The sequence below is a fragment of the Sprattus sprattus genome, assembly GCF_963457725.1.
Source record: "Sprattus sprattus genome assembly, chromosome: 7".
In the NCBI taxonomy this organism is placed as follows: Eukaryota; Metazoa; Chordata; class Actinopteri; order Clupeiformes; family Clupeidae; genus Sprattus; species Sprattus sprattus.
The window spans coordinates 13,715,702-13,727,109 of NC_137926.1; the positions used below are offsets into that span (position 1 = coordinate 13,715,702).

General features: G+C 42.3%; 1 protein-coding gene across 1 annotated transcript; it reads left to right on the forward strand.

The window, feature by feature from the left end:
• Window positions 1-3,315: 3,315 nt before the first annotated feature.
• akip1 (A kinase (PRKA) interacting protein 1) lies at window positions 3,316-5,502 on the forward strand. Its single transcript, XM_080841720.1, has 5 exons — window positions 3,316-3,449; window positions 3,742-4,000; window positions 4,107-4,199; window positions 4,685-4,834; window positions 5,205-5,502. The coding sequence occupies exons 2-5, from the start codon at window positions 3,830-3,832 to the stop codon at window positions 5,346-5,348; spliced, it is 558 nt and encodes a 185-aa protein (XP_080697846.1). The 5' UTR covers window positions 3,316-3,449; window positions 3,742-3,829; the 3' UTR covers window positions 5,349-5,502.
• The last annotated feature ends 5,906 nt before the right edge of the window (window positions 5,503-11,408 follow it).

Genomic DNA, 11,408 nt, shown 5'->3' on the forward strand with positions numbered 1-11,408 from the left:
CAGTTGCCACGTGGGTCCGGAGCGAGAGAAAGCCTGCCTACCGGTCCGATTGCTTTCACTCATAGGATGAGCAGCGCAGCACTTTGGACAGGAAAGGGTCCAGGGGGAGCGGAGGGTGGAGCTGGCTTGTTTTTTGTGCCACGTGCCATGATTGGGCGCGCAGTTGTGTGTACGGTCAAAGAGCCATTACTGTCAGGGAATGGGATCGTTATAAGCACTTAACTGCCGCAAAGATGGTGTACACGGTATTCACTGACAAATGGTGTTAATGTGTGTAGAGGGGTTGTCTGAAGTGTCAGTGTGCTAATATGTAATTAAATGTTCTTTGTTGTTCCCTGTCATTAGTAATTAAGAGTTACTATACCTTTCTATTGTCAGCTTGTGTCTAGCATGTGTGATTGGAGTATCGTTGTTTTTTTTCTTTTGGGATTGTTTACTCAATTAAACAAATTCATCTGAACTAATTAAAACTTGATGTTTACAAGTTGTATACTTTGAATTGATATGTAATTATCTAAGCATTTGACCCCCCCCCCCCCCCCCCCCCCCAAAAAAAAAAATGATATTTCAATCATGAACTCACTGTAAAACACGGTAGCACTTATGTTCTCATTGCCTAACAGTAATAAAAATGAAAGTCAACTTTTGTTTAAACCTGTGGATATGCTTGCAACTGAATTCATAGTATTGCCATCTTTCGCCACTAAATGCATATAATATACATTTTTGTTTCTATGTTTTGTATTTTGGGCTAACCCCATTACTGCTTCAGCACGCTGTATAAATAAATGGTGCTGTACAGTTTATCAAGGCAGCTTATGTTTATATGACACTCTCCCGCAACATAACTGTAGTTGTACAGGTAACCTTGAGTTAGGTTGTAGTTCACCTGTGTCAGTGCTGCTGGTTGTCTCTGTAGCATTAGGCAGTTCCTCCCTCACAGTGGGCTTTGCGGTGGTCTGCAGCAGGATGGGGCTCACGGATGCCCCAAAAGTTGACGAGACTCCCAAGCTCACCCCACACACTGTCCACAGTAGCTGGGGCCACAACACCCCCATCCCGAGGGGTTGCCGATCTGTGGACAACAACAAACGTCCTGCAGAGGTCCCAGAAGCCTTGGCCGAATCAGGTGAGTATCAACGGGTCAAGCATTTCTTAGCAGTGCTATGACACTGGTCTTCAATGCAAAATGTCAGATATCCTTAGGCAGTGTGAAGCCTGACGACCTCTGATACCTTTAGATATGGTCCGAGTCTGTGCCGGTGTGGATGGGAGGGTTGAGAGAAACACTCAGAAAGAGAGGTATGAAGAGATGCATGATCCTGCGTGGCTCTGAGCTCCCTGTACTCCAGTGTTTGTTTTCCTCCCTTCTGTTGCTCTCTCTCTCACTCTTCCTCTCTATCCCTCCCTCTCTATCCATCTCTCTCTCTCTCTCTGGCTCCTTCAGTGCATTAGGCAGACAGCAGTAGCACTACAGCTTATGTAACATGAACTGCACGTGTGGATGTAATTTTATGTGCTCCTAAATCCCTGATCTCATCTCCCCAGTCACTTATTCACCCCCCCCCCCCCCCCCCCCCCCCAACATACACACACTCACATCAGCTTTAACATGCATGCAAGCATACATACTCACATTCATGCATATAAACGCTCACACACAATTCTTCGGTCTTGATATCCCTCACACTGTCTTGAGAGATGGAAGTATTTCTGAGGGTATATAATGTATGCATGTGTGCACTGAGAAATTATGTTTTTATTTGTCTGAATTATATATCCACTGTAAATAGGGTTGTTCAGACAAAAAAAAAACATGTCATGAATGCTGACCTTCCAATTATGTGCTTAAGTGTGCATATGCGTTTGTGTTACTGTGTGTGTGTCACATGTGATCTTTTTCTGTGTGTGTGTACACGCGTGTGTGACTGTGTGATGCTGCCACTGCAGCAGATGGCGTGTGTGGATGGCACGTGGATCAAACACCACTACATTGTGTTGCGCTTGGCTGAACTCAGCGGATCACTCTCTCACACACATACACACACTTACACACTGCTGAGCAGCGGATTGGGGGTTGGGAGCAGGGCGAAGGAGCTATCGAATTCTTTCTGGATCAACATGACAATACATAATGAGCATTCTGCCTCTCAGGGCCTGCACGGCTGCTCCAAATAGAGATTTACAAATCGCAAATGTGCTCCACTACTCCGCTTACAGCTGTTCTCATGCAAAAAAAAATCTGCCTTTTTCCTTCCAAACTGTAGATTTATGTTCCTCTCTCGCTTTGTCACACACACACACACACACACACTCTCTCTCCCCTCATACTTTATTTCCCTTCTACCCATTCTGTCTTATTTTAGATGGGCCTGTGAATGTTTCATGACTGACACCAGAACCACTAGGCATGCACATTAGTGGGAAGGCTGCAGAAATGGTGGTGGTGGTGGTGGGGGGGGGGGGGGGTTTGTATATGTGGGAAATGTCCTTTGCAAGGGATTGCATAAACTCATGCTCCTCCATTGTGCCCCCATACGAGCACTAAGAGAAAAATGGAGGATTCAGGTGTGTGTATGTGTGTGTGCGAGCACATGTGTGCTGTGAATACAGTTATGAGTTGAGGAAGTTTCTGAGTGTGAGTTGAGTTTGTGTGTGTGTGTGCGCGCTGTGAGGCGAAAGAGCACCTAAACATGTACCCAGGCTATCAGGTAAGTGTTGACTGTGGTCAGTGGACAGGGTCAGCTGACAGGGACGCATCAGGACAATACATCTGTCACAGGGCTTTCACGCAGACACTGATGTACTTTACTGCTCAACTCCAGCTGAGACTTAATTAAACATCATATCTCCTCCCTCCACAGTCACAGGAAGACCCGCAACCCACCTGACAGTCTTATCATCAGTCTCATTATCTAGACTGGATTGTAAGTTGCCAGCATCACTAATACTGCCCCCAGAAAATTACAGTTGTGCATCAGTGTCATCTGTGTTATGCAGTGGCAAAAAGTGAATTGTCATGAGGTTCCTATAGTTTTCACATTGCATCATTGACTTTTAATTTGATTAAATGTAATGGTGTCATTCTTAAGGTGGGCATATGGGTGTGTCGTGTGTATGTATACATATGTGAATATCCTTCTGGAAGTGAAAGCGACTCAAGACGTCTAGTTTCTGTTTTCAAGACCGTCTTAATGCTGTACGGATGTGTTGTTATGGATAAAGAAGCGGGAGGCGTAGGGGGTTTAGGAGAAAGTAATTACCCATGAGTGACTGCGCGAGGAGTCACCCTCTCTAAATGCAATAAGATTTTTCCGTGTAGCCGCGCGACGATTCCACGGTACTTCAATACAGCGGTGGCAGGCATACGCATAGAGCAAGTATTCAGTGTACAGAACAAACAACCACCGATTATGCGTACGGCACAGTGATCCTACTAAGAGAGCTTCGTGAGTAACTGAAAATAGTTCAGCATTGGTTGTGAGCTGTTGTTTGTTGTTTTCAGTAGCCTTGACCATAAAAGCATGCAGACAGTTGAGTAAAAGCCAATATAAGAAAGGGCTGGCTGAGAGTTAAACCTAAGGGTTCAACCAGGCTATCGAATTCTTGTTAAACGAAGACCAGCGGACATTTGTTGTAGGCTAGCCTACTGAACTTCCGCTTCTCAGCTAAACAGTGACACGCCTTACGATTTGAAACAATTTGCCATTGTGATGTCATTTTCTTATCTCGGTTTTGAAGGTTACAAGTTGTCTGACAAGTCGAGGATTTGACATGTAAAGCGGTTGAAAATAGGCGCCCTAGCCGGCTCTGCACAGCCACACCGAACATGACGAGCCATTCCTGGCTAGAGTCATCGCTTCACCGCTCTTCCAAACTCGGACGTGAAGTATTGGAGAGAGCGCGCAAACGGAGTGTGCGCTGGTCGAACACAAGCCCTTATGGCAGTCGCACTTCACCTGAATCTACTGGGGAGACACACCAATTAGATGATAAGAAGGTTAGGATAATGGTGTTACCGAACGTTGGTTAGATTTTTTTTAAAGTTTCAATACTTTCCATTTCTTTAAATCTTTTGTGAATAAGCTTATTGCTTTCTTATTTAGATACAGGAAGACCCAGTCAATCTACAGAATAGTCTGGATAATGCCTTTGGCAGAGTAGTGGAATTCATGGATCATACATCTTATGAGTGCAAGGTAAACCTTCATTTGTCATAATACTAAAATTCTAGTGTAAGTCTTTAACAAAACACGAGTCCACCCAATACAATAGGCCTACTAAAGAATTTATAGAATTTTCAGATTTAAGTTATTGCAGAATTCCAGCTCACAGATTGTCACTGTTGGCTCACTTAAAACATTTCTCCCTTTAACATCATGTAACTTTCATTGAAAACTGAACTCGTTAGCACTACATTTTTATTGTTGAAAAATTGTATCTGCTTGTCCCTTAGCCAATGATTAAAGGGAGGGGTGGGGGTATTATTTTATCAATACCTTTTGCAGGCTCAGTTTACCTCTCTTCAACTTACTTTGAGATGCTAATATATATATATATATATTTTTTTTTTAATGTACACAGTTTCAGTTTGCCTTGATCACAGCTGCAAAGCATTTCTATTTGGTTGTGTAACTGTGCCAAGGCCAGGCTTCATTCTGATTCATGAGTGTTTACTTTGTAGAACTTCTACAAGGCAGTTCCAGATCCCAGTGACCACGATCGGGAACATATATGTCGCTTTCATTCAGGTAGACCAGCTAGACCCTCACCTCCACCCCCCTCCACCTGCAGTAGGAAACGTAGTCCTGTACCTGTAAAGGACTCTGTGAAGGTTTGCAGTGTGCTTTTCCTTGTCCACTATATAGCATATGTATCATTATTTCCCCTCCTTTCCTATTTTGTCTTCTGTATAAACCTGTTCCACTGTTTACACTCTGACCGGGTAGAGGTGAAAGGAAAATCGATTCAGTAACAAATAGTTTTTCTTGTTATTCAAGCAATTTGTAAATCACTTCACTTGGTTTGCACAGATTATTTTCTTCTTAATATTTCTAAGGATTCTACAATCATATTGTAACATTTAATCAAAATACTAACACAATACTTTAGATGAATCACAATACATAATTGGTATCTAAATACACTTATTTTGGAAGTCTTTAGCACACCCCTAACTGTAAAACTGTGGCCTGTTTGCACAGAGTCAGTGCGGACCTGAGGATTTCCACATTTCGCTGTCTCCAGGAAGCTATGCCATCACTGCTGGTGTACAGGGTGCCTCTCCACAGACACAGGTGGTGCGTGTCAACCCTGGAGAAAGCATGAGCCTCACCTTTAACATTTGACCTCTCTCATATGATCAACAGTGAAGACTTTCTTTACATGGAAAGTGTGTTTGTGTTCTTTCACATGAGTGAGTGTGTTTCTGCTGCTATTGAGATCTCTACTGAGATGGGTAATGCCTTTGTTTGAACGTTAGTTCAGCCATTTTCTTCTGTAAATTAATTAAATGTATTAAAAGCACATTTTAAATATTCATATATATTTTTGTAAGATTATGTAATTAAGTCTGACTTTGACATACATCCAATTCATTTTAAGTGATCTGAAATTGCCTTGTATTGCCACAGTAAACGTTTTATAGTTATCGGTCAATAACTGTATTAAACAGAAAATATAAATCTACATTTGTTTTTGTTTTTATTCCCAAACATAAAAAAAACACTGATACTCACTCATTCTGAGCATATTCTTGCATAGTTTTTCCAGCTTCTAACATGTAGTGTCTAGCTTTCTGGTGTAGTTTAGGTTTGGTAAGACTAAATATCTCCTGAATAGTGGCCTTTCTCCCTGCTGACCCGGGAATCTTCTGAAACACAGAGTTCTGATTTATATGTCTCATCTGAAGCTTGGGTGAACCGATGCTGACAGGCAAGATGCTTCCCATTGCCAGCTTTTCTGAAAACAACAAAACAACTTTTCAGAGGAACAGCTGAAAATGTACCTCTGTCTAGATCATGCATATGAATGTCCCTAATATTAATTAATATTCATGTTTTACACTGATTGGACAAGTTTAGTCATGTGTGTGTCCCTTCCAGTTTGCCAGTGTCAGTGATGTGGGTACCAGAGAGGAAGTTACCGGGTTTCTTATGATGAGGTTCAGTAGGACTACTTCTCCAGTACCTCCAGCTGGGTCTGCTCTGGGGCTCTGCCCTGGTTTGACCCAGAAAGGACAGGTCTGTGTTCACTGCCTGGTTTACAAGCTCCAGCCCTGGGTATCCTCTGTCACCTTCCTCATCTTTGTCATCCTCGCGGTCAGAAAAGGCTGATAAAAGAGGTCTGGTGGGGGTTGCTGCAGTTGTGTGGAGCTCCTGCAGCTTAAGGTCAACCTTCCTCATAAGCTGCTCCCTCTGACACTGCTCTTGTGTGAGGAAGTGGTGGGTGGTCGGCAGACAGAGGGTCTTCAGTGGCATCACTGAGCTGTGGCACGGAGACGCTGAGTGGCAACAACTCATGGAGCAGACACAGCATCCCCGCAGTACAGCAGGAGCACAGTGAGTGGTGGCGTGGATGTACTGGGTCTGCAGAGGGCGTTGGAGCTCCCTCACAATGTGCTCATGTTGAGAGGCGGGTATCCACACAGCCAAGTCAGGAGGGACATTTGCCTCTATTCCATTCCAAAAGAGAACCCTGAGGGCACTCACTACGACCCCTGCAAAGATGAAGGCGGAGTCTCAGATCTAATATTTAAAAAAATCAATTATATCAGTTAATTAATACAAAATATACACTTTATACCTTTCATTCATAAAACAGGCCCTTACCAGTTCTTTGTGGCATTGCAGTGTTGTAATGATATTTAGTTTGAGAGCACAAAACTCATGCTGAACAACTCTACCTGTGGTCCAAATTTACACCTCTCACACTCCAGTCTCTTTTTGGTTATTTGATAAAGCGTTTCATTTGATAAAGGCCAGTAACCATCATTTAAAGTTTCATGCAAATGGCCACGGGTTTGGAAACAATTTAGTATGTAGTTTTTTTTTACTCCTAACACTTCACACCCTGACCTCCTACCTCTGAATGGATCCCTGGGTTCCGAGCCTGTCAGCACTCTTCCAGGGCCATACTTCCATAGCTCCGGACCCCACGGAGCCAGAACAGTGTCCCCTGGCACCAGGCTGTGGATGTGGGCATGGGTGTGGTGCACCATGTCAGGTGGACATACCAGCTGATATGGTGAAGTGGAATCTGGGGAGTCCTTTGGATCCTGCCTGTCAAACTCCACTAGGAACACTCCCCTGTGGTTCTGGAGGATTACACACTAGATATTCAAGCTGACACTGAAGTATTCAAACTGCATTTTTTATTAAATTGTCTAAGACTGCTTCTATTGATCTGATACCAGTATAGGATTGGAAATGCGACTGAAATCATGCATGCATCCGTCATACCTGAGTAACTTACCAGGATTTGTTCTCTTATGGTCCCCATGTAGTATAGTCCATCCATCTCCCTCCTGGCCAGGACACGGCAACCAGGGTAAAGCTGGGAGAACCCTGAAGTCCTCTCTGAACTGCAAGTTATTATGGGAGCGAAGGGATTTCCCTGCTGAAACCTGCAAATAATAATTGAACAATTATGCGCATCACAGTTATTATTATTATTAACAAACGGGATGCAAATCCTATGATTTGAAAAAATCATGCATAACGTCATGGAGTCTGTCAAAATATGATCTGAAATGTAATCGTCTGATGGCTGTGAAAGGGTGCTTAGGACAGCCAGATTATCTACAAGTATAAAGAGTAACGTGCCTGTGAGCGGAGATTGGCACAGAATGCATGGCTAGTGCCAAAGGTCTCCCCAAGCCACAGCAACTTTCTTCAGACCTCCTCAGACTGGTTATTGCACTGTCGACAGCATACAACATAGACACCTGTCATAAAACACAAAGAAAAGAAGAATGTTACAAGAAAGAGATATAATTCAAGGGTCTTACATGCATGTCCCCATCTTAAATAGTTTGTCTACATTGGTAGAAGTTAGTGCACCACAGATGTTGCTCTTCAATGCTTGCCTTGTCTATGGAGCCATTCAAGCCCAGCAAGAGAAGATGGCAGCTCCCTCCAGTGGCAGAAGTCAGACACTGAAGGAAGTCCAAAGTTCTACTATCCAACTGACTGTTATGGGACAGGAAGAAGACATGCACTGGGCACAGTGTCATGGTGGACAGCCCTCTCAGGAAATGCTCTGGGCGATCAGGCAAAACACTGGTCAACCAATGGGCAGCCTGGCAGTGAGGGTCCGAGAAAGCTGCCTCCAGAGCGGTCAGAAGGTCGCTGCCTGGACACGTGTCGAGAGAGTGGATCCATCCCAGCACTTCAAACACGGTATCAGGAGCGCAAACAACAGAGAGATTCCTCCATTTTGTTACCTTGGAGACATGGAATGCACAGATATATAAACTGACCTCACTGATGACCCTAGTGAGGAAAGTTATAGCTGGACAAGCACTGGGCAAGCTGTACCCAGGGGAACGATAACGTCTGGCTTTTGCCAGCAAGATAATGTGAAAAGATCCACAGGTTTTATTTAAAACACATATCCCATAAATCTTCTTGAGTAGCCTACTAATGGGATTGTTTTCAGACATCGGTTCCATTCGTTGCGTAACCTCCAATTTAAAATGTTGGTTTAAGGGAAAGACAGATAGTCCCTGTAAATGATCAAATTTATCCATGCATATAGATATACATTTAATATTTTATCAACAGAAAACAGCTGAGTGTTTCAGCTGGTGCCAAAACACTCTACATACGTACCTTGTATGAGCAGCTGACAATGTTGAAGAGTGAATCTCGGAGTGAGGCCTTTGCTAGCAAAGTCTGGATAAGCAAGTCTTTCACTGCCCCTAACATAGCAGTTATAGCCTCTGACGTGTCCACAATGAAAGTGATGTTCTTCTGTGTTACTCCCATTAGTAGAGGAAGGAAGCTGGCCTTGCTTGGCTGGGATTTTACGTACATTGTTGCCATTGAGCATGTTTCTGCAAGGAAAGAAGAAAAGGCCTATTGATGTGCATTTAAAAATGTAAATGAATACACATATCATACATCATAGAAAACTGCCACTGCAGCATTAATTCCAATGTATCTGTGAAGAACAGAAAAATAAATTCATACCATCAGATTGCCTTAGAGATTTTCGGAGGCATTCCCAGAGCCTGTCCCTGCCGACAGCTATCCAGGGGGAGCTGTCCTTTTGTTTGTGCTGGTTGGCATGGCGAGAGTCTGGCTGGTGATGTCATGACAACTGTTAAAGAGGTGCTACAGTGCGGTACAGCAGTCGTAACATTCCAGTAACAGCATTAGCAGAGTTCACTGATGGCACAGTGCACTATCTTTATTTCTGATATTGATCTAGTCTCTGAAAATGTATGTCCAATTCTGTTCATGTTTCATTTAAGCTGCAATGCTCCATGAAGACAGAAATGTATATATTTTTTGAAGATTACGTAGAGTGATCTCACTGCCAGTAATTGCAGTTATGGTCAAGATCTTTAGACCAACAGGTTATGCTTCCCATCTCGGTCTTTCACTGAAAGCAGGACAGAGGCCCAGCCCTGAACATTTATTTCACTGGCTAATAATATCTTGGTCTTAAGTCAGATACTGGTAGCATTTTACATTACAGTCAAGGCCCCATATTCAACAACAGTCATAGAGGCTGCCATCACAGGTCAAAATAAAAACTTTAAGACTTCTATTCTAATATGTTGTGCTGCTGAACCATGGCACAGGACATAGTATTAAAAGTTAAATTTAAGGTTAAAAATACATAATACATCATGGGTTCATGCTATTGAACGACTCAATTCTTAAGTTAAATTAAAATCTTAACAAAGTTTATTGTTACCTAAATATCAGAACTCACAGAAGTATTCATAGTCATTACCCATAACATTTAACGCACTATATATTGACATCTTAACATGATAAATAATTTCGTAAACGTCTTGACAAATTGCTGTCCACCTAATGGGACTCCGTTCCCCTTTCTCTAGATTAAAGCCCCATTATGCAACAATTAAACTTCAGGATTAGGGTAAGAATAAGCAGTTTAACCTTAAAATAACAGCTTAAAAAAAATTGGGGCGCTACAATGACTTTTAATATGGAGAATCGCCTCCGTGCCATTGCCATATCAGGGTCCATAGGCATTTAACTGCGTTCTGTAGTTTTGCCTGCCGCAGCCCGACAGCCTGACTTGTTTACTTTCTGCCGAACTTGTAAGTAGCTTATTTTGCCGTCTTGCTTTGTCTTGTGTTGCACTTGCTTGATGTTTGACTGTGTAAGGACAGTCGTTGAGTGTCTAGTTTGTCATAATGTCAAAGTCAGCACATTTTCAAGAGATTTCGTTAGTTTTAGCTGCTAGCATACCGTTAGCAAATAGCTGTTGATCCGTCGTGCTGCTTTAATTTAGTTGCTCAAGAAGAAGGAAATACATTTTGAATTGTTTGATTAAATAGCCCAGTGTGATAATCATCTAATTTGACATCAATGGTTTATTCAGTGTTTTACAGTATGTCAGTGACAAATACACCAACACAGTGAAAATAATCTGTCATAGTATAGCAAATGAAGCCATATAGGCTACAACTCCATACGTAATTAAATATAGATTTCTATTCTATAGAAAAAAACAAGCTTTGGTATATATAAAGCAAACACATCTAGTTTATCTTATTCAGTAAACACCAATATAAATCCCAGGTATTCTAACATACTGCTGTATACTAAACAATAATTCCTACTTAATAGGGTCTATATACAAATCTCATAAATATTATCCTCTACATCCCTGTATTCATAACATCTTAGACAAAAAAAACATTTTAGTACCTTACCAACAGTTTAACAGTTTAGTAGTTTACACTTTTTCTAGACACAAGTGTGTAAGGAGTATGAGGAAAGTGATAAAAAAATACTTTTTTGAAGATGAAATATCTTTCAAGCACACACACACACACACACACACACACACACACACACACACACACACACATCCACACTCTCGTGTGTACCTGTGTGTGTGTGTGTGTGTCTAGATGATAGTTGACCATCATTTATAATTCATCAGTGCAGTGGTTGGATAATCATTTGGACACTAGCGAACAGATACAGGAGGTCCGTAGGAGAGCGGAATTGGATGAGTGGGAGTTAAATAGATTCCTATTTAGATTCCCATCTCTTGGACGTTATAAGGCCTGTGCTGAGAGTGCGTTGAGCTGTGCTGTTGTTCCAGAAGAGGGCTTCACGGCTCACGATCTGCAGTTATGCTGAAGACAGAAATTAGATATGTCTTTCTCCAAGAAAGCTACAGTTAGAGTGGGGAGAAAG